The sequence below is a fragment of the Pelodiscus sinensis genome, chromosome 22, assembly GCF_052426305.1.
Source record: "Pelodiscus sinensis isolate ZL-2025 chromosome 22, ASM5242630v1, whole genome shotgun sequence".
NCBI classification, from domain to species: Eukaryota; Metazoa; Chordata; order Testudines; family Trionychidae; genus Pelodiscus; species Pelodiscus sinensis.
Genome location: NC_143073.1, coordinates 13,630,972 through 13,657,115, shown reverse-complemented (window position 1 = coordinate 13,657,115; position 26,144 = coordinate 13,630,972). Strand labels below are relative to the sequence as shown.

At 48.6% G+C, this 26,144-nt stretch overlaps 1 protein-coding gene and 1 long non-coding RNA gene across 2 annotated transcripts; both read right to left on the bottom strand.

The window, feature by feature from the left end:
- Window positions 1-2,806: 2,806 nt before the first annotated feature.
- Window positions 2,807-25,170, bottom strand: LOC102459980 (uncharacterized). The gene is made up of 5 exons (XM_075908297.2): window positions 24,861-25,170; window positions 21,540-21,632; window positions 18,989-19,115; window positions 9,288-9,404; window positions 2,807-6,276 (listed from the first exon to the last, which is right to left on the bottom strand). The coding sequence occupies exons 2-5, from the start codon at window positions 21,618-21,620 to the stop codon at window positions 4,910-4,912; spliced, it is 1,692 nt and encodes a 563-aa protein (XP_075764412.2). The 5' UTR covers window positions 21,621-21,632; window positions 24,861-25,170; the 3' UTR covers window positions 2,807-4,909.
- Window positions 7,492-9,281, bottom strand: LOC149521816 (uncharacterized). Its single transcript, XR_016347717.1, has 2 exons — window positions 8,323-9,281; window positions 7,492-7,829 (listed from the first exon to the last, which is right to left on the bottom strand). It is a non-coding gene; the product is annotated as an uncharacterized LOC149521816 (long non-coding RNA).
- Window positions 25,171-26,144: the final 974 nt, after the last annotated feature.

Sequence of the window (26,144 nt, the reverse complement as noted above, 5' to 3'; positions counted from 1 at the left end):
AAGCAGGACCCTCCGTTACCTGCTTGGGATCCCTTGACCCAGCACCTGGTACCAGACTCCCAGCTCCAGGTATGGCAGGGACCCCAGAGCTGGAGGAGACAGGTGCAGACTTGGGATGTCAACATGTACTTGACTATACGATTCACTGATAAGCCTAGGCTCATCTGTTAAACTTGTCGACTACACCGTTGCTGCCTTGGTATCAAAGGCAGCAGTAGGGATGGGGGCAGGGGAAGCTGCTGTGAAGCAGCTTCTGTCTGCAGTGGGCCCAAGTGCCCCATGGACAGAGACTGCTCTGCATCCCCCAGAGTAGCCTCTGTCCATGGCAAACCTGGGCCTGCTGCAAGCAGAAGCTGCTGCCTCTGCATCAGAGGCAGCAGCACGGGGAATCAGGCAGCCAGTCTGCGAGGGGAGCTAGTTTTTGAACTGGCTCTCCTCGCAGAACAGCTCCCTCCTACCACGCCGTATTGCTTCCTCTGATAGAGAAGCAGCAGTGCAGGGTAGCAGGGGACTCCCCAAAGTGGGGCTGGAGCGCGGTGGCTGTCAGCCCAGCCCCCGGGGTCTGGGGGCTATCAAATAAACGTGTAACTGATAATATTTTATGCGTCTACATGACTATTTTGTTCTATAATAGCTAACATCCCTAGTGCAGACAGGGCCCTGCCAGCACACCAGCACCCTCCAGCCTTGCTCCCCCAGAGCAGGATGCTCCAAACCTAGCTGCTCTCCACGCATCAGGACCGCCCCCAGGGCATGCTGCACAGATCAGCAGAGAGGGGCTGGTGGCGAGCAGCGGGTGTGAAGGAGAAACTCTGGGTCTGCTGTCTGCAGGCTCAGGCAGTGTCAGTGTCACAGGGGGAGGGTCAATGGGCACAGACTCTGCAGATTCATGTAGCAAATTCCACTTGTGTCCCATGTTCTTGCTTGACCACCTAATGCCACAGGCTGGATGCTCGTTGCATTCAAGCTGAGCGCCTGCTGTTTTCCAGGACAGACTGACACTCCATCCAGCCCTACCCCCCCAGCTCCTCAGCACTTCCTGTCCTGCCAGCCCACACTCTGACAACCCCACAATCTTCATGCTGCTCCACCTGTTCTCAGCCCCAAGTCATAGCTAGCTCTGGGCTGGGGCTACCACTGTTTATACAGGGACCCCTCTAGTGCTGCTCTGGGGTGAGTACTGGTATCTCTACTGAGTCACATCAGGGTGTTATGTGATTGGAGACTTCCTTTGGCCCAGTAGTCACCAATGTTCCCTCTAATCTTTTAATATAAAAATATATATATAGAGAGAGTGCTATACCTGTCTCATAGAACTGGAAGGGACCTTAAGAGGTCAATGAGTTGAGTCCAATCCCCATGGCAGGACCAAGTACCATCCTTTGCTCCAGATCCCTAAATGGCCCCCCTCAAGCATTGAACTTGTAACCCTGGGTTTAGCAGGCCCATGCTCAAACCACTGAGCTATCCCTCCCCCCAACCTGGAAATTTTTTCCATCAAAGTGCAAAATACATTTCTATGTGCACCAAGGCCTGTGCAAATGTGCACCACCAGTAGAAACAACCCTAGCCATGGGTGCTCTGCTAATCAGCTAGGCAGCATCTGAGTCTCTCCAGAGCGGCTGGGTGTGAGTCTATAAAGAAATGCAGAGAAAAATGAAGCCAGAAACACAGCAGAAGAGTCTGGAGGAGCCAGAATAGGGGCTGCAGCCTGGTGCATTCTAGATAGGCATGTGCCAGGGTCTCGCTCATGCAACAAAAAGGGCAGCTGTTGAACTGCCCCAAATATATGCCGGTGCTCACAGCTCCATGAAGGAGCTGCCCACTGACATCCCTGTTGTGGGTGATTTATAAAACTCCATTTTGCTGGGATGTGATAATGTCTGCAAGGGTATGTCTACACTTGCACCCTCTTTCGAGAGGGATGCAAATGCAGCTGAGTGAAATTACAGATGAAGTGCAGATTTGAATTTCCCAAGCTTCATTTGCATATTTGTGTTATGGTGCTATTTTGAAATAACAAATGCTGTGTAGACACAGGTATTTTGAAAAAAAACCCTTCTTCCGAAATAACTGCTAAACTTCGTTGTAGAGGAATAAGGGTTATTTTGGAAGAAGGGGTTTCTTTCAAAATTACCACATATACACAGAGTTTGTTATTTCAAAATAGCTCTGTTTCAAAATAGCACCATAACATGACTATGCAAATGAAGCACGGGAAATTCAAATCTGCGCTTCATTTGCAATTTTGCTCAGCTGCATTTGCATCCCTCTCTCAAAAGAGGGTGCATGTGTAGACATACCCTCAGACTTGATTTTGTATGCATACGATTCCATTTTGAACGGTGCTTGAAAATAGCAGCAGGGGTCAGCTAGATCAATCTGGCTGCAACCGGATTTTGCCTCCGTAAGCACTTTACCTCAGGAATTGTCAATCATGTGAACTTTTGCTTCACTGAACTGATAAAAGCTCTACACCTGCCAATCAATTGGGGTATGTCAACACTTGTACTCTATTTCAAAATAGGGATACAAATGAAAACCTTCGAAATTGCAAATGAAGCCAGGATTTAAATATTCCGCACTTTATTTGCATAATTGCATTATGGCGCTATTTCAAAATAGCGCTATTTCGAAATGAAACGCACTGTGTAGCCGCGTTATTTCGAGAGAAAACCCTTCTTTCAAAATAACCCTTATTCCTCATAAAATGAGGTTTAAGTTATTTCGAGAGAAGGATTTTCTCTCAAAATAATGTGACTACACGGTGTATTTTATTTCCAAATAGTGCTATTTCAAAATAGCACCATAACGTGATTATGTGGGGGGCTGATGTTCACCCGCGCTGCTTTCTCAGCTTCTGTCCCCTTTATCCACTGAACAAGGGGGCTCTCATGGCCAAAGGGAGCTCTGGAGTTTCCAGCTCCGCAAGGGTGGAATTTTGGGAGGTTACGGGGCAAGAGTAGAACTTTGGGAGTGCAGGGGAGGGCATCAGCCATGTGTGCTGGGATGTGGCTTGCTTTTGATCCTGGTCCCCAGATGCTAAGGGAGCGAGGGGATAGTGCTTGCATCGCATGCATGTCTCTCACACACCAGCTAGGCATGAGAAGGCATGTACAACATGCAAGTACTTTCCCCACACTCCCTTAGCTTCCAGAGAACGGGATCAAAAACAAGGTGCATCCTGGTATGCATGGCTGCTGCCCTCTCCCCTTCCCCCCATGCTCTGGGAGAGGGGGTGAAGAAAAGGAAAAGAAAAGTAAGGATTGTCCCCACTGCAGTAGGCTCAATCTTTACTTTTAAAAACTTCCCACAGACCCACTGGAGTGCTCTCATGGAGCCCCAGAGGTCCGCAGACCACAGGTTGGGAACCACTGGAAGAGGTTATTATTTGACAGGGACATAGCGTAGAACAGATCTTGTTAGCTCAGAAAACAGGAACATTAAATACAGTCAATTTTGGGGGAAGCCCAAAGCAAGGGCTCTGGTCCTTCCCCTGAGTTCCAAGACACCAAAGACCAACTCACTTCCAGCTGGCTGGCCTCTGAAATGTCTGTTACCAAATAGTGTCACCTGGTTGCATGCCCCTCCTGAGTCTCAGCTTATGTACAGGCAGCTGGAGCCCCTTCACCTGCCCTGAGGGTCTCAGCAAATCACACACCCTTGTTTCCACCATCTAAACACTGGTGCAATAAACAGAGAAACAGGCACACACAGCATTCATGAAAACAGTAAATCTCACATACAACAAAACAATGTTATATTGTTGTACTTTTTCACAATGTGAGCTGAGAGTGAAGGTTTTTCCACACTCAGAGCATATATTAATGAGTCCTGTGATGCTTTAAAGACTAACACATTTATTAGGGCATAAGCATTTGTGGGCTGTAGCTTACTTTGTCAGGTGCATGAGGTGAAAGAATTAGATGGCAAGGATATATACACAGAGATGGGAGTGTTACATCAGTGCTAATGAGGCTAATTCAATCCAAGTGGATGGGGCCCACTTCCAACAGTGATAAGGTAAGAATACATTCCCAGTCCCTATTCAGACCCATTACAATATAAAATTTACACATGAATCCCAGCTAAGCAGTTTCACACTATAGAATGGTTTTGAAGTTTTTTTGCTCAAGTATGGTAATTTTCAAGTCTATAACTGTGTGTCCAGAGAGGTTAAAGTGCTCCCCTATTGGTTTTTGTACGTTAGCATTCATGATACCTTATTTGTGTCCATTTATTCTTTTGTGTAGACAGTCCAGTTTGTCCAATATACATGGCAGAGAGGCACTGCTGGCACATGATGGCATATAATCATACTAGAAGATTTACCTGGTATTACTCAGGTTCTTTAGGGCAGAGGGCTGGTATGTGCAGGAGTCAGGGCATGGGGTGGGAGTGGCTGCTCCCTTGGGCCTGCCCCAGTCAGTAGGGACTGTGCTGCCCAGCCAGCGGCTGCACTGGGTTGACTGCAGCCATGCTGCTCAGCTGGTGGCTGCTCCATGGCTCTCAGGGAAGCGGAGATGCACTTACTTCCTGACACCCCCACGGCCATTCTGGAGTATAACTGTCCCCTATGCTTGCGGTCCCCCTGTGGTCATTCTGGAGTGTAACTATCTTTGCTATCACAGCCCTCCCTTTCTGTTTCATGAGAAACAATCACATTCCATGCACATCCCATTGTTCTGTCACAACCAAACCCGGACCTTGTTTAGTTATGATAAGTAGCATACCAAATTTGATGATCCAAGCTCTTACTGTTTAGGAGTTCTTGAATAAACAGATTCACAGATACCATAAATTCTCTAATATACATTAATAGAGCATATATTGGGTCTCTCTCTTGTGTGGATTCTCTGATGTACAGTGAGATCTGAGCTGAGTGAAAAGCTCCCCATACTAATAGCATTCATAGTGCTTCACCTGAATGGGTTTTTTTATGTACAATGAGATGTGAGCTGCGAATAAAGCTTTTCCCACACTCACAACATACATAAGGTCTCTCTCCTGTGTGGATTCTCTCATGCGTAGTAAGATCTGAGCTGTGCATGAAGGTTTTCCCACACTCACAGCATTCATAGGGTCTCTCCCCTAAGTGGATTTTCTCATGTCTAATAAGCTGAGAGCTGCAATTGAAGGATTTCCCACACTCACAGCATTTGTAGGGCCGCTCCCCTGTGTGGATTCTCTGATGCTGAATAAGGTTTGAACTGGAAATGAAGCTTTTCCCACACTCACCACATTCATAGGGTCTCTCTCCTGTGTGGATTCTCTCATGCCTAATAAGGTCTGAGCTCCTAGTGAAGCTTTTCCCACACCAACAACACTGAAAGGGCCGCTCCCCTGTGTGGATTCTCTCATGTGTAGTAAGATCTGAACTGAGAGTGAAGGTTTTCCCACACTCACAGCATTCAAAAGGTCTCTCTCCTGTGTGGATTCTCTCATGTCTAATGAGCTCTGAGCTGCAATTGAAGGCTTTCCCACACTCACAGCATTTGTAGGGCCGCTCCCCTGTGTGGATTCTCTGATGCTGAATAAGGTTTGAACTGGCAATGAAACTTTTCCCACACTCACAGCATTTATAGGGTCTCTCTCCTGTGTGAATTCTCTCATGTCTAATAAGGGATGAGCTCCTAGTGAATTTTTTCCCACATTGAGAGCACTGAAAGGGCCTCTCCCCTGTGTGGATTCTCTCATGTGTAGAAAGATCTGAGCTGAGTGTGAAGGTTTTCCCACACTCATGGCATTCATATGGTCTCTCTCCTGTGTGGATTCTCTCATGTCTTGTAAGCTGTGAGCTGCAACTGAAGGTTTTTCTACATTCACAGCATTCATAGGGCCTCTCCCCTGTGTGGATTCTCTGATGTCGAGTGAGATGTGAACTGCGATTGAAGGTTTTCCCACACTCACAGCATGTATAGGGTCTCTCCCCTGTGTGGATTCTATGATGTCGAATAAGGGCTGAGCAGTCACTGAAGTTTTTCCCACAGTCAGTGCATGTATACTTCCTCTTTCCTCTGAGAATATTCTGCTGTCCTGTAGTTTTTTTCAGGTCCTTGTGACTTCCCCGACAGTAAATAAATGCACTCAATTTTTCCATTGGTTTGTTTCCCTGCTCTCTCTCTGCTCTATGCTGAACCTCACAAATTTCTCCCTGCTTCTGACTCCTGCACATATTTCTTTTGGATATTTTTGATAATACTCCATATGGTTCCATGTGCTCAGCTCCTTCCTGTTCAGAATTCTGCTCCTCTTTCTCACTCACCATCGTGCCACCTATAGCAACAGAGAGAGAAACTTCAAACAGGTATGTAAAAGGGAAGACCAAAACAAAATATATGCTGGAAAGATGTAAAAAAAACCCCAACAACTGAAATCCCCTAAACTCTTCTCCAAAATGGGAGAGAGGAGATGATCAATTTGGCCTTGATATCCCATCCAAATTCTCAGACAGGAGAAAGTTACTGCAATGTGAGAGTTAGGATCTGTATAAAATCATGCGCTGTATCTGCCCAACCCTAATGATACTACAACTGTTAGGGTATGTCTACACTACAGTACTAATTCGAAATAACTTAGTTCGCATTAGTTAATTCGAACTAAGCTAATTCGAACTAGTGCATCTAGACCTAAAAACTAGTTCAAATTAGCATTTTGCTAATTTGAACTAGCATGTCCACATTGAGTGGACCCTGAACCGAAGTTAAGGCTGGCTGGAATAGGTGCCGGCAGGACATCAGGTTAGGACTTAGAGCGTGGAGCTGCTGCCTCAGGCTAGCCAAGGGCTGTGCTTAAAGGGACCCAACCCGCACCCCGGACAGACAGTTCTCAGGGTTCCCCGCTTGCTGGTCTACCTCGCTGAGGGACAGCAACGCATTTGTGTTTCGGAGTACTCTGCTTGCCCTCACCCGGGGTACCATGGCACTCTGCAACATGGAACCAGACCTGCCCCCGGGGACTCTGCTGCATCTCGTGGACACATTGCTGGCAGCCTGGCTGCACTCTCTGCAGGCTGCCATCCAGGAGGACCATCGAGGCGATGTCAGGATCCAGGGGGCCCTATGGGAGAGCTTCCACCCTGAGGAGTGCTAACAGTCTCCCCGGTCTGCCCCACCGGGGGCTCATGCCCTATTCCTCCCTCTCCTCCTTCCAGTTCCCTAGCCCCCCCTTCCTGATGTCAAATAAAAGACACGTATTTTCAAAAATAGAAACTCTGTTTATTCAACACAACTGGGGAGGGGGAATGAAACTGTGGGGAGATGGGGGAAAGGAGGCGGGAGAGGGCAGGAGAGAGGGTGGGAGAGGGGAGGGGGAAAACTGGGAGGAGGGAGCTGGAAGGGGGAAGGAGGGGGAGGGAAAACTCAGGGATCAGGGGTGGGGGGTCTCGCCGGGCCAACCGCCTCCCAGCACGGTGAGGGAGGGGGCCTCGGTGTCCCCGGGGGATGGGGTGGAGGGTGCAGAGGTTGAGGTGGGGGGTGTGGACATTGAGGAGGAGGGTGTGGAGGTTGAGGAGGAAGAGGTGGGAGGGGGGGCAGGAGTGGGAGAAGGGACAGTTGTTGGGGGGGCAGCAGGTGCAGGACAGGCACGGGGCATCATGCTCTGCAGCAGGGCCTGCAGTGTAGCATTCCTGGCTCGCTCCTCAGCCAAGTGCTCCTGGTGGAGCTGCAGGTCTGCCCGTATCCAGGCCTCCACAGTGTGGTTCAGGGCTCGCAGGGACCCCAGGTGCTGGTCCCAGTAATCCTGCTCCGTAGTGGTGGTCTGGAGCAGGCCGCGGGTGCGGGAGCATGTCCCGGGAGGGGTGGTGCGCCCTGCCTGAGTAGCTGGTGCAGCTGTAGAGAAAGAAAAGAAGTGGTCAGTTCTCCCTGGGGACACAGTGGATGATGCCCAGCACCCCCCTGCGACATAAGGGCAACCGTGCCCTGCACCGTCAGAGCTGTTGTGTTTGTACAGAGGCTATGGTCAGGATGTCTGGCTCTCCCCGGGACTGGGAGCTGCCCCAAGACCGCACCCATGTCCCTATGCCGTGTATAGTGTGGCTGGGGTGGGGGAGAGTTGTCCCCTGCCTCTGTGTAGAGGGGGCGTGTGAAGGGAGAGCATCCTGCTGGGTCCTGCCCTGGGGTCAGGAGTGTGTCAGATCTCTTCACACACACATGTGCCTATTGGGCCACGGCCCCTGAGTGTCACACAATTGGAGCCACCTGCCAAAGAGTGGGATGGCACGTGCTCGCATGTGCACAGGTGGCTGTATGATCCGTGGGAGGCATGGCCCACGCGCGCAGCCCCTGGTCTTCCTCCCCCCCCCCCCGGGCAGGGGACACTTACCCGGATGGTCTCCCTGGACGACCCTGCCGACTCCGGTGGTGGAACTCCTTGCGGTGGCCCCTCTGCTGCGCCCGGGTCAGGGCCCTCCAGTCCCGGCTCGCTGCCTCCCGGGCTGGTGCAGACCACCCAGTCCCCCAGGAGTCGGTCAAGGGCGGGGAAGTAGGGGCAGGTGTCAGCCCCTGCTGAGGCGCCACCCCTGGTGGCCCTGGTGTACCTCTGCCACAGCTGTTTTATTTTCAGGCGCACTTGCTCCTGGGTGCGCCTGTGTCCCTTGCGGGCCATGGCAGCCGCTATGCAGCCATAGATGGCCACGCTCCTCCTTCTAGTGTGGAGATCATGGAAATTGGGGGCCTGCCCCCAAACCTCAATGAGGTCCATGACCTCCACACTAGTCCAGGAGGCCGCGCACCGTCTACAGCCCCTGGCTGGCTCCTGGGGGACTGGGCGGGGAACATCTCACTGGCACTGGCTGCCTGGCTCATCCTGCGGCCACTGGGTCGGGGCAGAGACTGCTGGCAGGGCTGTCTCTGGAAAGTGCCATCTGGCCAGAGTCTACCCTTTGCCCCAGGGCTGGGGGAGAGGAGAGTTTTCCTGGTTTGGCCCAGAGTGGCCACCAGGGGGAACCTGGGAAGGGCTAGCCTCCAACTAGTTCGAATTAAGTGGCTACACAGCCCTTAATTCTAACTACTTAATTCAAACTAGGCGTTAGTTCTCGTAGAATGAGGTTTACCTAGTTCGAATTAAGCGCTCCGCTAGTTCAAATTAAGTTCGAACTAGCGGTTTGCATGTGTAGCGCCTATGAAAGTTAATTCGAACTAACGGCTGTTAGTTCGAATTAACTTTGTAGTGTAGACATACCCTTAGGGACAATCCTGAAATCAGAGAGCTCACAAGAGCTTTGCACAATATCCCAGATGTTTCCTCCAGGCACTTTTAGTTTCTGAATAAATTCAATATTTCCTCACCTGGGCAGAGGCCTTTCAGGATCTCTCTTTTCCCCAAATCCTGGAGATCTGGGACCCTTGGCTCTTCCCTTTGTTCCTGATGGGTGATTACATCAGGTTTGGAAACTGGAGACCCTGCTTAAATAAAAGAAAACAACACAATCAGGTGAATTCAGAAGACTTTGTCATGAAAATAATTATTAATTTAGAACTCAATTCTTAGGAATCCAGTGAAATCCCAGGGCCAGCTCCCCAGATCCTCAAAGATGCAGAACACTCAGCTCATGAGGTACTGAGCTACAAACATAGATATGGGAACATATAGAGACAAATATTGTGACAGTCTTTAACCCTGCATTCACTTTTGCAAAATTATGATATATTTTTTACAAAGCAGGGGTCAGCAACCTATGGCTCAGTACAAAACCAAATATGGCTCTTTTGTCATTCCCAAAATACATGCAACATTTCAAATTAAAATGAAAAAGTAATTCAAAACTTTAAAAACATAAGAATATAAGTGCACTCCCTGCCAACAGAGTGAGAGGGGCTGGCGGTGGTTGTCTCTATATGGCCATGGCAGCCTAACTTCAGCCCCATCTGACTGCTGCGGTCTGTCCAACATTCCAGCTGAGGCGGCCTGCCTTGGACCCCAGCCATGGCAGCCTGGCCAACAAGACCTCAATCAGGGCCCAGTCCCCATCTGGCTGCAGCAGCCTATCCCCAGCCCTGATCCTGGGGTAGGTCCTGTGGTCTGGTCCCCATCTGACCACAGGCAGGGCTGGAGGCAGCCCCCCCTCCTGCTGCAGCACGGGTAGGAAGAGAGGCCATGATCTGGCTGTGGCGATCCTGGCCCAGCCCCTCATCCAGTCACTGCTACCCAGGTGCAGCAGACAGTCTCTGGCCAGGTAAGGTAATTTGGCCCCAGAACCTTTCCCCCACATAGTCCAGTTCCCATCCTCAGCGTCCTGTCCTGACTCCTGCACCTCCCACACACCAGTCCTCTGCCCTGAGACCCACGTGCACCCCAATCCTGACTCCTGTACTCCCATATCCACAAACTGCATCCCCAGCAGCAGCAGAAGTCTCATTAAATAAAGTCTATGAGTACAATGTTTCATTTATGCTATTATTAATCACCATGTCAATTATCAATAATATTAAGTTGTATATTTTCAGTCATGCAAATGGGCATTCTTATACTGGCTCTTTGTTAAGTACTTGTTCTGAATTTTGATGTAGTTTGGCTCTTTGGTTTGAAAAGGTTGCCAATCCCTAGTACAAATTATACCTTGTCAGATATAATTTGGAAACTGATAATATGCTGAACATTATATTGTCTTGTTAGACTATGTATTAAAATAGAAATACTGCTAAAGTTAAGATTTTACTACATGATATTACTGAAAAATATATTAGAATTATGAAAACAACCCATACACCAGATCCTCGGAGACCAACAAGGGTATCCTTTTGTAAAATGGCCATTCTTCAACAGAGGAGAAGATTTTATCACAGTACGGCTTGAACCTCACATCTACAACACATAACTTATCACCATGAATCATCTGAAACTTGGAAGAAGATGTTTCTACCACAAAGGACTGAATTATAAAAAAGATGGGGAAAATGCTAGAGACTTACTTTCTCTCCTATTTCTCTCTACTCATGACATTAACAACTCCTGGAGAACTGAACTTGGGAAGGCAGGGCCCTGAGAGAAAGGAAATACAGCCTGTCACAGCTTATGGCAGAGCTACTCAAATTTGCAAGCCCTGGGGTCCATAATGATACTCACAGCTCATGCCAAGGGCCGCAACTTAAGTGTGGTTGCATATACATGCAAATATATATTTGCAAATAGCTTTTCACATTGACAGGCATGAATACAAAGATTAAGGCAAGACTTCACTTCATGCAGGCCCCATTTAAGGCAGTTCTGCTGATATTAGTAAAATGCAATATTTACTCGATTTCTACCCATATGATAGCACTTTTAATGAGCAAATGAGTCCAGGAATTTAACTACTAAAACACATATCAATAGAAGACCATTATCTTGACTACTTTTTTGTTTTGGTTTCACAATTTTAACAAATCAAACAAACTGCAAATACAGTACTGGCATTTACTGGAGTATAAGTACAATCAATGTGGAACTTTGGTTGTACATTAGGAAAAAGTTCCTAACTGTCAGGGTGGTTAAACACTGGAATAAATTGCCTAGGGAAGTTGTGGAATCTCCATCTCTGGAGATATTTAAGAATAGGTTAGATAAATATCTATCGGGGATGGTCTAGAAAGTACTGGGTCCTGCCATGAAGGCAGGGGACTGGACTCGATGACCTCTGGAGGTCCCTTCCAGTCCTAGTATTCTATGATTCTATGAAGATTGTATCTGCAAACTTTTCATCAGCTGTTTCACATCAGGCTTGTATTCCACTGTAGCAGCATGGAGACAGTCGGTCAGATGTCTGCCAGTAAGAGAGGTGCACAGTTTTGACTTGATGATTTCCATGAAGGAAAATGAACTTTCACAGACATATGTAGACCCAAAGCATGTTAGCACTTTTTTGGCACATTTCAGTAAGGCAGGGTACATGTCTTCCTGTACATAAGTCATCCAAAATGTTTCAGTGTCCTCTTTCTTATGCCTAGCTTTTAGAATACTATTGTTTTGCACTTCTATCATCTCTTCTTCAAATGTGGCCCTCTCAACACCAAATTTCACTGCTGAAGGTGAGACTGCCTTTACCACAACTGAAAAAGCATTTTCAGTAAATTCAAGAACTGTCTTCAGGGATTTGACATCTAGAAAACAAGAAGAAAATTTGGTTTTCAGCTCTGAGATGTACTCCATTAAAAAAAAAAATCAGGCAAAAAAGATGCATGTTCACTCATCTGTGTCAATTGCAAGTTGAGGATGGGAAAGAGAGTTAAGTCTTTCTCACAAAGCTGATCTGTAAAAAGGGCCAGTTTTGTTTCAAATGCAGAAACATCACACACCAGAGAAGTCAGGTTTTTTTCTTTGCCTTGAAGTTTAAGTTTGAGTGCATTTAAGTGGTGTGACATATCAGTGAGAAAAGCCATGTTTAGCAGGAATGTCTCTGCACCTAAACACGACAGTAAATCCTGGTGATCCTTTGCCTCCAAAAACACTTGTACAGCAAGTTGATCCATAAACTGATCCAACACTTTTCCCCGACTCAGCCATCTAATTTCTGCAAACATTGCCAAGTCACCATACTGTGTTTTGTACTCAACTAAAGCTCAAAACTGTCTTAAGTTTCAAGGCATTTGCAACAATTAAGTTGACGATTTTTGTGACACTATACATTGTGCTCTTGAGAAATACTCTCTTCAGTTTGCTGCCTAACTGTTCTTGGTGCAGAATGCAATGGTATGAAAAGAAATCTGGAAACTGTGGATTTTTCTTCAGCAAAGAAATTAGCCCCTTCTCTTTTCCAACCATAGAGGGAGCGCCATCCCTCCCTACTGAAGTAAACTTCTTCAAATCAAAGCATTTTCCTGGTTCTTCAAAAAATGCCATTAGCACAGAATAAATGTCCTCTTCCCTAGTTTGACCAGTCAAAGGTAGCAGAGTAAACATTTCTTCGACATACTTTTTGCCATTGAAAAAATTCACCTACATTATGAGCCGAGAGATGTCTGAACGATCAGTAGATTTGTCCATTGCCAGACTGAAATATTCAGTGCTTTCAATGTCTTTTAGCAATTTAGAAAACAGATTGCCTGAAATGCTTTCAATTTGTCTTATTATGGTTGAATCAGACACTTGCAGATTTGATATCTGTTTTACTGTATCCTTTGTTTTTAAATTCTGCAAAAAGTGATTCACTGCAGTCTAAGAAACACTTCTTCATCAATTCACCTTCAGTAAAAGATCTTTTTGATTTAGCTATCTGTCAAGCCATTTTGAAGGAGACTTCTGTAACAGCATCACTGTCTTTAACTTGTGAACTAAACATATCTTGTTGAGTACGGAAACCTTCCAGTAAGGAATGTATCTTAGTTTTTCTTAAATTGCTGCCAGGTGGATACGAGTCTTTGAACTCAAGATGACAGAGTCATGGTGCCGTTGCAGATTTGTTTTCTTTACCACAGCTACAGTCTTTTGACAAAGAAGACACATTCGTTTTCCATTTATTTCTGAAAAAGTGAATTCCATCTCCCAAACAGGGTTGAAAACCCTGTGTTCATCCACAAACCTTGCTTCTTTGTTGCCATTTTTAATGCTTCTTATTACAAAGAAAATTGTATACCAGTGTTTTGGGTGTTTAGCTTGAAGCTTCAGGTTGTGCATTTCTTGGAGAGATTTTACTCAGAAAAAGTTTCCAAACCAGAGCGCTTCAATCTGCAGTGGGTGGGGAAGCTGGGCGAGTCAGGCTGGACATGAGAGGCAAAAAGGACAGGTGCCTCGGATCCCCGTCCTGGATTCCCTGCAGCGCTGACGTCCCCACGTGGGAGTCAGTTGCTCTATGCGGGACGGAGGAAGGGCTGCCAGATTAATTTAGATGAAGAGTAAAACAAGTCTAGGAAGAATATCATTACAGTCACTTCAAGTAGGGAGTGTCAGAAATGGTTACAAGCAAGTGAAAGTGAAAAAACACTTGAAATTATGAATTAACAAAATGGCAGTCTTGGCTCAAAGATTCTTATCATGTTACTTTCCAGCAAAATGGAGACCAATTATGGGAGAAATTGACCACTTACTCAATTTCTCCCATAAAGTCCAAAGTCCTTTGTTTTAGTGAAAGAGAACTTGGGATTCTCTGTTTCTCTCATATAGTTCAGTGAATCTTTTCTCAAGGTTCCACCCCAAAATATAGGTCATTCAAGCTGTGAGGAAGGCAGATGGAGTCTAGCAATGAAGGAAATTCAATGCTCTGAATGTCTAGTTCAGAGATACAAACATTTCATATTTATGAATAACCTCCATTCCCCAGGTGTTTGTAATGCTGAGATTCTATTGCACAGGTAAGTTGGGGTATTCTGAACCGGTCAAGCCCACTGAAACCAGCTCATTCTCATTTCTTCCAGCCCTCTACTTCATTGAAATTCCCTACAGAACCTTCTTTATGGTACATCTCTTTTCCACTGCCTCCAGATACCTCAGCTCACAGGATCTCTTCACCCCAAACTTGCCCCTCCATTCCACCAGCCTACCACTGCCTGGGCACTCTCTGCTCTTCAACAGGCAGGAAGGCTGCTGACTGGGCTGTGGCAGCAGCCAGTGCACAACCACAGCACCAACTCCGGGGTGCAGGCACAAAGGCTGCAGATTGGGCTACGTGCCAGCCAGGAGTTGGTAATCTCCCCATTCTCCACCCATCCAACTCCATTACAGATGTGATCTGCTGAAAGCAGGTGAGCTGCTGGTGGGCATACGGGGGCTCAGCTGGGCAAACTCCAATGGCCAGGACCTGGGCCACGTGGGCTGCTCCTTGTGCAGCAGGGCCAAGACCGGGGCAGGAGGCTGCTCCTGGGTGGTCAGGACCAAGGCTTGGGCCATGTGGCTGCTCCTCCAGTAATGGAGCCGTGGTAGTGGGGCAGAGATGGTCCAGACAGGGGCAGCAAGTTTCTGCTGGCTTGGCAGCAGAGAGCAGTTCCGCAAAGTAATGGAGCCACGCTAGTGGGTCAGAGGCAGCCCAGCTACCCAGCTGGGAACGGGAGCAGCATGTTTGTGAGTGCATAGGATGGGCAGGAGAAGAGGGGGTGGATGGGTGCTGGCACTGGGGTGAGGTAGAGGCAGGGAGGTAGTTTGTTTGTGCTGTGAGGTTGGGAAGGTGTGGATAATTTATTTGTGCTTTACCTGGGAGTTAGGACAGAAGAGACTGCTGGTGCCTGCTACTTTGAAAAGCAGGATTTTATCCCAGCTCCCACCTGGGCTGGGGCAAGCAGATTCCACAGGGGTGGATGGGGGAAAGAAACGGTAAGTGGATGCTGCCATCTGTCTGGTGAGGAGGAAGCTGGGGACAGTTTATTTGGGGTGTCTGACTGAACACTCAGAGGCTTGTGTGCTGCTTAAAATATCAAACTACGAGCCCGAGATTGGAGAACTCAGCAAGGGAAAGCAAGGTCAAGGATCACACTAAATGTTAAGATCTGCATCTTAATTTACTAATATTAAATACATTAATAATTTATTTAATAATAGTAGGACTATTATTGACTTTAAAAAGTATCACTGGCACTTGGACTGTTACATACAGGGGAATAAGTTAAATCTTGGCACACCACTTCTGAAAGGTTACTCTCTTGACTTTATTTATTACATAATTACTTGTTTTTAGAGCTCTGCAATCCATCTGCTTTATATCCATGGCTCATTTTTGCAGAAGCAAAATTTTGCATCTTCACAGGTCTCTACTTGTTTTCACTCTAAACAAATTTAAGACTACGTCTACATTAGAGACACTACAGAGGCACAGCTCACCTGCTCTGCTGTGCCGCTATATACTCTCCCACATAGCCTCTCTAGGCCAAAGGGAGAGCTTTTTCCTATTGGCATAATAAAACCCCCAACCATCGTCAGTAGCTATGTCAATGGGAGAGTGGCTCCCACCAACATGCTATCCACACTGGTGGGCTTGTGAGCAAAATGTATGTTGGCTGGGATTAGGGATGTCAAATCCCAGTTAACCAGTTAACCCTTAGGTTTAAGTGGTTAACCAATTAAGTGGGATCCTGCTCCTGCACCTCCATGAGCTGGGCTGCCACTGCTGGCCCCCCCATACAGGTGGTATCCCAGCGCATCAGGGAGCCAGCTTCTGCTCCTTTTCCCTCCATGTGCCGCTGCTGGCCCCCTCTGCTCCTAGTCCTTCCCCTTTCCCACTTGGAGGAAGCGAGGGGGGTAGCAGCAGAAACAGCAGCCCAATGTGTGTAGTGGCCAGCTTCTGCTCCTGGCCTTCCTGTGCTGAGGGAGGCCGGCTCCCAACGTCTGAGGCTGCTCCTGGGTCCCAGTTAACTATTATCCAGTAAGTATTACTTAGGTTAGGTTAACTGTTCACATCTCTAGTTGGGATATGTGTTTTTTAATACCCCAAATGAAAAAGTTTTATCAACAAAAGTGCTAGAGTAGACATAGTCTAAGTGCTGTGTTAAGTGGATCCATGACAGAAGATGTAAAAGCCAAGCTGTAATACCTGTGAATCTGTGAGCATCAAGTGGAACAGGGGCTGGATTCTCCAGAGAGATGTTCAGAGGGCTCATCAGTTTGAGTGTGTCTATTGCCTCCCTGTTGAGAATATTTTGAAGTGCTATAAAATCTACACACAGACTCTCTCATAGTCTGCTTTTAAAGTTTTGCCACAATATCCCTATTGCTTAGGACTGTGAAAAACCACCTCTCCCGCCCTCACACACACACACACAGCTATATGGGCAAAAGGACAATTGTCAATGCAATTATAGTGACAAAACATCCACCACAATAAAATGAAGCCAACAGAATGCCCATAAAATACTTTACTGCAGACTTAAGATTGCCTTGTGCTGTTTCGTGCCTTTCACCATATGGATAACACTAAATTTAAATCTGTGCAAACCTGAAAGTGAAAAGACATGCCATCCCTGCATTGCCACTTTAACTTTGCTCCCATCCAGGAGCAGTCCAAGGCCGGCTGCGACAGCTGGCGCCCCAGGTGGAAAGCACAATCGGTGCCCCCGCCTGCAAGGCCGTCAATGGCCATGACATAATCACGGGGCACCCTGGCGCCCCCTGACGTCATCACTGGGCATCTGGGCCAGCGGCGCCCTAGGCAACTGCCTAGTTTGCCTAGGCTCATGGGCCGCCCCTTCTCCCATCCCATCCCATCCCATCCCTGCAGCTGGAAAGAGCCACTGGGAATGGTTCTCTAAGGATGGCACAAAGATTAACAAAGTATCACAGGAACTGGGGAATTCTCTGTGTGTTCAAGTCCTCATGTCAAGACTGGATGTCTTCCTGAAAATGATTTAGTCAAACATGAAGTGCTCTAGCTCAGCACAGCAGTAACTGAAAGAAATTCTACAGTCTGTGTGATAGGAGATCAGACTAGATCAGTGTTTCTCAGCAAGCGGTACGAGTACCCTTAGAGGTACTCGAGAGAAGTCTTGGGGGTACGTCAACACAACTGAAATTTGGAGAAAACTGGATTTTTGTTTTAAGTTTTACCACACTTTATTATTGTTGTACTTTTTGCACCCAAAATTTCAGCGCCCACCCGGCTACGATTAAGATGTTTAAACAAATATGTTGCAATAGTACAAAAAACAATTGTGTGTCTGAAAACTGTTGGGGTGCTGGGGGTACTTACATTTTTTTTTGTTTTTTAAAAAGAGGTACTTTATAAAAAAAGGATGAGAAACACTAGACTAGATAACCTAATCATCCCTTCTGGCCTTAAAATTCTATGAATCTGTAATAGCTACAAGAAAGGACTAAAAACATGCCATTGTGTGTCTTGTATTGTACAGATTAGAATACCAACATTTATCTCCAAGCCCTCCAGTTGCATGCACCGGGTCAGCTGTAGCAAAACTAGATGGGGGAAGGATTAGTTGGAGCAGCATGACTGAGCTGTGACTATGCTATGACGAGAGGTTCATGTGAACCGTGAGGGAGCTAGTCTGCCCCATTTCAGTGCTCAATGTCATAGGCTGCGCATCATCAAAGGTGCAGAAGGGTGATTCTTGCCACAGGGCTGATATCATACATACTAATGATCTATGGGGCTCAGTGAGGGGTCAGTGAAGGAAATGCACCAATAAATCTTCAAGGTAAGGGAGTGGTATCATTTTGCAAGTCTGAGCTGGTTTGCGTGCATTAGACTCAGTGTTTGAGTGAAGGCTGGGAATAAGAAGGTTCTGTTCATTATACAGGAATCACATCCCAGTTTCATCTTAAAATGAGAAGATATTTGACACTGCGTTAAACTGCTCCTGTGATCTGTTCCCATAGTGTTGTGTACCAGGGAGAGGCAGAGTGCTTTATGTGTGTATTAGGGATGTGAGTAGTCGCCTAAGCCTAAGTTTATCAGTTAATCTAGTCAACTACTTGCATTCCTACCTCCCCTTGCTGTCTCTGATACAGAGGAAGCAAGAGGTGGGGAGCAAGAGCTGGTGTTGGGGGGAGCAGACTTAAAAGTCGGTTCCCGCCAGCACTACCTCCTCAGTGCTGCCTGTCCCCCCATGCTGCCTCTATCAGAGGCAGCAGTGAAGGGGAGTGCAGGGAGAGGAGGCTTCTGCGAAGCAGCATGGACCCGCACCCCCCCGCGCAGGGTCTGCTGCCTCAAAGCAGCTCTTGTTCGGCAGCAGCTCCTGTCCACTGGGACCCCTTGCAGACAGGGGCTGACGCCATGAAGCAGCTCCTGCGTGCGGTGGCCTGGACCGGTTGCGGACAGGGGCTGCTCCGGCCATGCAGGCAGCTTGGGCTCTTAGTACATTTGAACTGCAGAGCCAAGGAGGGGTAGATCCCAGACCCGGTGTGAGCTGGGTCTGAGCCAGGCTGCCTTCCCTTATCGACAAACCGAGTAGTCAATAAAAATTCTATCAACTACTTCATTGGCCAATTAACCACCTCTTAACATCCCTCGTGCATGTGTGATTGGCATGTTGATGTGGTGCTGAATCAGGGGAGTGTAAAGGTTATACTGTAGTGCTGATGCAAACCTTGATTAATTATTTCCCCTTCTAAGAACCGTGGGGACAGGACTCCTTACCCAGTGAGGTAACATTCTCATAGTTCTCCTGCATGACGGCTCTGTAGAGGGCTCTCTGAGCGGGGTCCAGCAGAGCCCACTCGGCCCTGGTGAAATACACAGCCACCTCCTCAAACGTCACCGGCCTCTGAAAGAGCAAGAGCCCAAAACTCAGTACTTGCTACCCTACTCACAGCCCCACCAGTCACGGGGGAGAGGAGCCAATCAAATGGAAGTTCTGGGTGCTCATGGTGAACAGTGTCTCAAACACACATTGCTCAGAGCATCAAACAAACAGCAGGGTGAGGAGATGATGGGAGAGCCTCTTGTCTCTCCCAGCAGACCCATCACACCCTTACTAGCCAGAGACTGATACAGGAGATGCAGCCTCTATCTGGGTCCCATGAGAGCTCCCTCATAGGAAGCTCATTGTTCGGACCTGAATACAAGAGGAGAAATATCTCCCCTAAGCTTCAGCTATGGGTACTCTCTTCATATCTCATAGCTCGAGCCCTGTGTGGATTCAAAAATACATATCTGCATCTGATCCATAATCTGCAAAAATTATCTGTAGATATATGCACCTGCAGATGCGATTATCTGCAGATATCTGTGGATTTCCAGGACTCTACACTGGGTCTAGGCTGAGGCTCAGAGCCAACCCCCAGTCCTGACTTGGGCTCGGTCAGGAAGAGCCACATGGGCAGCTGTGAGAAGCCTGCACAGAGTTGTGGACCCTCCACCTGCCTTTGGCTGGATGGGGAGCAGCAGACTCCAGGGCAGTAGCCCTATGACACTGTCCTTGTTATTCCTTAGTTATCCCTCTGCACTTAACTGGATCCTGGTCCTGGGGCTCCTCCCACAAGACTGGGGCAGGGGCATTCAGATATGGATGGACTTGTGCCAGCCAGCCAGGAGGAGCAGACATCCAGGAGAGATCTCGGAAGGATGGTGGAGTCACCCACTCTCCTCTGAAAGGCAGGCCAGCAGGAACCCACAGGCAGCAGCAGAAATACTGAACTCTGCGAGGCAGGCCAGACTATCCCTACACCTGAGCTCCAAGAGGGTCTGGAAGAAATATAGATTGTTGAATATGGAGTGATCAGGATGGTATAAGTCTGGTCAGGATGGACCATGTCCATCAGCACGGACCTCAGTCCAGCGAGATGACCTTTGCTATTAGTTGTAGTCTGTGCTGAGGAACAAGACTCCTCAGCGGCAATAAAACCACCTTGACGAGAGTGATATGGTTCTTGGAACAGAGGCTTTAATGCTGTCGTTCCAATGTGAACACCCTGATTGCTTTTATTGCTGTAATTGGCTTCCAGAGGTGTCCCACAATGCTTGGAGTAACCACTCTGCTCATTATTTTGAACTCAGCAACCTTGAAGGAATGCCATCTACCCCTTTGACAGCCAGGGCTGTTCTGCTCCAGGACACAAAGCAAATCATTACTGTGTATTGCTCTTGTGGTCTTCCAGAATAGGAACAGAGGCATGCTGGCTGGGATGAATGTGTGGTGACAGTGAGAGACACTCTGTACTTTGCAAAGCTAGAGAATGAGTCAGGGACTGAGGTTGGAGTCTCCTCCTGCCCCCAGTTTCAGGACTGATTGTTTCCTACAAGTGTCTGAATTTACGAGACAGCATGATGACACACTTGCTCCCCCCTCCCACACTTACTGTCACACACTCTCCCACACACTTCAGTTGAAAAGAGCTGGCAGCGAGATTGAGAAACATGCATCATGTGACACTGTACCTGCCCCATTAAGTGCTGTGATGTTATTGGATTATGATACATCCTCACAGATCATTGTTGCAACCACTGTTATATGTGTGCAGCAAATCATATATAAAGTGTGCCGAACGAGATGTCTACATAAAGCTAATGTTTCTCTGGTTATGGTTATACTATTTGTGTGAGTGTATCATTTTTGTACTTGACGATATGAACATTAGCTATGTATCTGTATTTCAAATGTTAGAGGGGATAGCTAGCTAGCATGTCTAGAAAGGGCTATTCATGTTGCTTGGCGCATCAAGAAACATTCAACAGACAATGAAGCATGGGAGACACCCAACTATATTGAATGGACATTCCTGCAAATCTTCAATCTGCAATGTGGGTACCCAAGCCCCTAAACCATTGTCTGCTCTGCCCCTGCCTAAGAGCCCAGAGTTTACAGGCTTCTGGGTTGCTCTACCATGCCTAAAGGCCGGAGCCTGCCTGAGGATTAGAACACTCATGGGGTTTTCACCTGTTAGGGTGGTTGGGACACTAAGACCTGGACTGCTAATTCCCTTGAGACCAGGCAGAGATCCTGAGGTCATAGTGAGGTGATGCGGCCTCCTGCCACTACAGAAGGGGAGGGACAATTACAGTATGACTACAGTGTGTTCCCAGAATCTAAACTACTCATTAAACAAATCCCAGAAGGTATGCCACACTCTCTCTCTTCCCTGTGTATTTCCTGCCCTGTTCCAATCTCCAGACCAGACCCACCTTCTGTGTATTTGCTGCCCCTCTCTCTCCTGCAGGAACACACCAGCAACCCTGCAATAATCCTTACCTGAAGTAGTTCCACTGCAGCCATTTCTTTATCCTGTGTCATGGGAAGATGGGGTAAGCTGGAGTGAAACATGGACGTCATTCTGCAGCCTGTCTGGGAGAGAAGAGAAATTATGGAAGTTTCAGAATAGGCTTTAGTTAATTTCACATTTTTTTTCTCCAGACCCTTTTCTTGCAGACAGACATCTTAAATTCTGCCATGCTCGGTAGGGTAGAGATAGGGTCCAGAATGACCTAGACAAATTAGAGGATTAGGCCAAAAGAAATCTGATGAAGTTCAACAAGGACAGGTGCAGAGTCCTGCACTTGGGGCGGAAGAATCCCAAGCATAGTTACAGGCTGGGGACTGACTGTCTAAGCAGCAGTTCTGCAGAAAAGGTCCTGGGGATTATAGTGGATGAGAAGCTGGATATGAGTCAACAGTGTGCCCTTGTAGCCAAGAAGGCTAATGGCATATTAGGTTGCATTAGGAGGAGCACTGCCACCAGATCTGGAGAAGGGATTATTTCCCTTTATTCGGCATTGATGAAGCCACATCTGGAGTAATGTGTCCAATTCTGGGTCCCCCATTACAAAAAGGATGTGGACACATCGGAGAAAGTCCAGCAGAGGGCAACAAAAATGATCAGGGGGCTGGAACACATGACTTATGAGGAGAGGCTGAGGGATTTGGGCTTATTTAGTCTACAGAAGAGAAGAATGACGGGGGGATTTGATAGCAGCCTTCAACTTCCTGAAAGGCGGTTCCAAAGACGATAGAGAAGCTGTTCTCAATGGTGACAGGAGACAAAATGAAGAACAATGGTCTCAAGTTGCAGTGGGGAAGGTCTAGGTTGGATATTAGAAAATACTATTTCACTAGGAGGGTGGTGAAGCACTGGAATGGGTTATGTAGGGAGGTGGTAGAATCTCCATCCCTAGAGGTTTTAAAATCCCAGCTCGACAAAGCCCTGACTGGGACGATTTAGTTGGGATGTATCTTGCTTTTAGCAGGGGGTTGGACTTGATGACCTCCTGAGGTCTCTTTCAACCCTAGAATTCTATGTTTCCATGATTCTAATAAATTATTAGAACAAAAAGCTACAAAACAGAAGAACCAAAGGAATCACTTTGGGGGATTACCTCTTGACAATAACCCTATGTCAGCCATACCCCAGCAGAAGGAAAATCCGGAACTGGCTTTTCCTCTCTCTCATGCTCATCTTGTTTACAGTAAAGGGATTCTGCCCAGGGATACTGCAATTAGTGCAGATTAGAGAGCTGCAAATCTCTCTCCATTTCTTTCTCCCACTTCCCCTTTCAGTCTCTTTCTTCTTTCCCATGTCCCCTCTCACTGCCCCTGTGGCTGGAAATATCCCATCCCTGGGCTGTTTGCTAAATTTCCTCCTAAAAAGATGACCACTGGTAACACCAGTCCCTGCAACTTCCAGAATGGAGAATGACTCTGGACAATAGGTTCCTTCCAGCAAAGGAGAAGTTGCGCGGAACATTCTTGAAGCTGAGATGATTAATTTATAATTTATATTTAATAATTATATAGAAGTACAGATGTTAAATATTGGTTAAATGAATAGTCGATTAACCTAATTAATTCTTATTGGTTACTCGACTATTCTAAAGTCCCCGGGGGCAGGGCCGCCAGCCAGTGTGCTCCGGCTCCACTCCTGAGGAATCCCCTGCCACTCCACACTGCTGCCTCTGTATCAGTAGTGCGGGGTGCCAGGTGGGAGCTGGTCTGAGAGTTTTAGTTTAAAAACCAGCTTCCCACAAAGAGTGACTGACTGTCACTCCATGCTGCTGCTTCTGATACAGAGGCAGCAGTGTGGAGTGGCAGGGAGCTCCTCGGCAGTGGAGCCGGAGCACACTGGTGAGCTGGCAGCAGCCCCTATCTAGGGAGAGGCTGAGCTCCCAGACCCAGCGCAAGCCAGGACTGAGCTGGACTACCAACCAGCCTGCTAAAAAATTGACTGGTTGGGGAGGGCATGCATGTTGTCTATAGCACTAACCTATAAGCTTTTATTTATCAGTTAATTGACTACACTATTACATCCCTATATACAATGAGGCAAAACCTGAGGTTTTAGATCAATGTTAAGAAATGAAAGAGAAAAGGGCCAAAATCTGAGGGATTTTGGATCCACTTTTGTAAAGAAGAGAAGAAGGAGGAAAATCAGAGGGACTGTATATGAGTTGTTGAGATAAAAATCTGAGCTTATTTCACAGCAATATCTGATAAACAAATAAAGAAAAAGGGGGCACTACTTGCGAAGACATGATATGCGTATTCAAGAACTGATGAAAAGAGCTACACAGGACATATTGTTCCCTGTCTTATAATTAGACAAGGGGAGAAATCCGGAGGGCACATTGCATTTGAGTAATAAATACCAACTATGCAGTTCAATCAGCAGTACTATTTGACCAACAGGGCAACACTTGATATCCACATTGAATATGAGCAGTGGGTGAAAGTAGGGCTGAGAGAGGCAAGACCCCAACCCCCAAACCCCCAGCCCTTTCTGATGAGGCCATGCTCCCCATGGAAGCCAAACTGCCTCCTCGTCCCACTCCCCCACCATGGGGAGAGGGGCGGGCAGATGGGTGCGCATCCCTAGGCTCCCTGGCTCTGGAGCACAGGGAAGGAGGAGGATGTGTGGTTCTACATGGTTGCACAGGGCCCCAGCCTCCCCAGCTAGAAGCACGGGGAGGGCAAGCACTAGGGGCAGCAACACTCCTCCCCCCCAGAAAACCTACTGCAGTGGGGCCAGGCTGGCAGCTGGGGAAGGCAACGCCTGGCACACTGGCCGCCCATGACTTGGAAGAATTTAAGAAAAGGGGCAAATGGGAGAGGTGGGGGGTGTTTTACAATGGAGCGGACCAGGGGACAGTCCCAGGGTACATTCAACCGGTAGCAGAGGAGCAGCTGGAAAGCAGGTCACGTGCACATCCCCCGGCAGCGCAGCGCCCCCAGCTCCAGCCCAGGCTGGGAACGGGTGACAGGGGAGGGATCACGTGATGATTCCCAGCTCTGGTCACTCCCTCCCGGGCACCTGCCACTGGCGGCGGTGGGCAGCCAGGACCCTGGGCTGGACGGGCCTTTGCTCTGACCCCGCCCGGCCGGTCTGATGTTCCTCTGGGGGGGGGATGCGAGCTCCGCAGGCGGGATGGGGGGCGGGTCTGGCTGTGGGGCTGCCCGGGGCACACGCAGGGAGCGCGCCCCCCCCCCCCCATTCACACAAGCAGTAGGGAGCTCCTCCTCCAGCCCCGCCCCACTGCTCCCTCAGCCCCCCGGACCGCCGCCCCTCCCCCCGGCAGCGCTTACCGGCCTCGGCGCCCCGGGGAGAGGCGAAAAGCGCAGGGAAGGGGCGAGACTCCGCCCAGCCGGGAAGTGACGCGCCCCGCGCTCTGCGTAAGGAGGGGGTAGGGAGCGCCGCGGCGAGGCGCTGCCGTTAGGGCGGTTGTGAGCGCGCGGCAGGGACAGGAGGGCGGGGATAGAACCCTGCAGCCGGAGGGGTCTGGCACGAAGCGGAGCGCGCGGACCCCGCACCGCGCACGCTCAGTAGCATCCGCTGAAGCCCCTGCCCTTACTTGGCCTCGCGTTGGGCGGGCTGCTTCTGAGACGGGTCACAAAGGGGCAGGTAAAGGGGGAGGAGCTGGGGGCAGCGTAGGGCTCGCACGCACGTGGTGGGAGTGGCAAGGGGCCAGAGCCCTGGGGTGGGGCTAGCAGGGGGGCGTGGCACGGGCCGAGCACTCTGCTCTCTTCCCTGGGCTGCGTCATTAGGAGACGAGGCAGGACGGCGCCTGGGGTAGTTGTCCCGGCCCCTCCCGCGGTGGCACGGCGAGGAGTCACGTGGGGAGCGGTCGTGCCCCTCCCCCCCTTCATCGGAGCAGTTGCCCCAAGCCCCCAGGCACGTGCACAGCGGGCAGCTGCTGCAGGAGACTCGGTTCAGTGAGAGATTTTGCAGACAGCTCTCAGGGACCAGTGACCCCTTATCCGTGTGTATCCGACAGCAGAGCCCCGCTGCTGCTGTTTGCACGCGTCAGTCTGCTCTGCTGTTGTACAGCTGCCGGTCCTGCCCTAGTTCTGTTTTAACAGCCAATACTCATTGAAAATATGCCCAGCGAAGTGCTTGCTGGCAGTTTTTGCAGTGACCTCTGTTACTAGTGTTGCACTTGCTGTTTGTTACCCTGATTTCTAGATGGGAATTTTTCATTCTAACTTTTTCTTTGTATTTTTAGAGCTTCTCCTGGGGGTGGGGCACAAGCCTTCTGCCAACTTCTCCTCAAGGCCAGCCTTTGGTGGTGGGGGGGAGGGGGAACACAGGCAGCCCTCTGGCTTGTCTCTGGGGCTGGCCTGGTGTGGGGGGGGAGGGGTATATGGCATGGTGGATGGATGCTCCCCAGGGACAGCCCAGGGTAGTGGGGACTCTGCTGCCAGCCAGTGGCTGCTAGCCAGCAATTGTGCCCTTTCTGCCCCCCATGGTCATTTCATTTTATACAAAACAATTGTGTCCCATTGTCCAGTACATCCCATTGTCCAGACACAACCAAACCTTCAGCTTGCTTTAAGTTATGATAAGAGGAAGCTGCATACCAAATCGGGTGG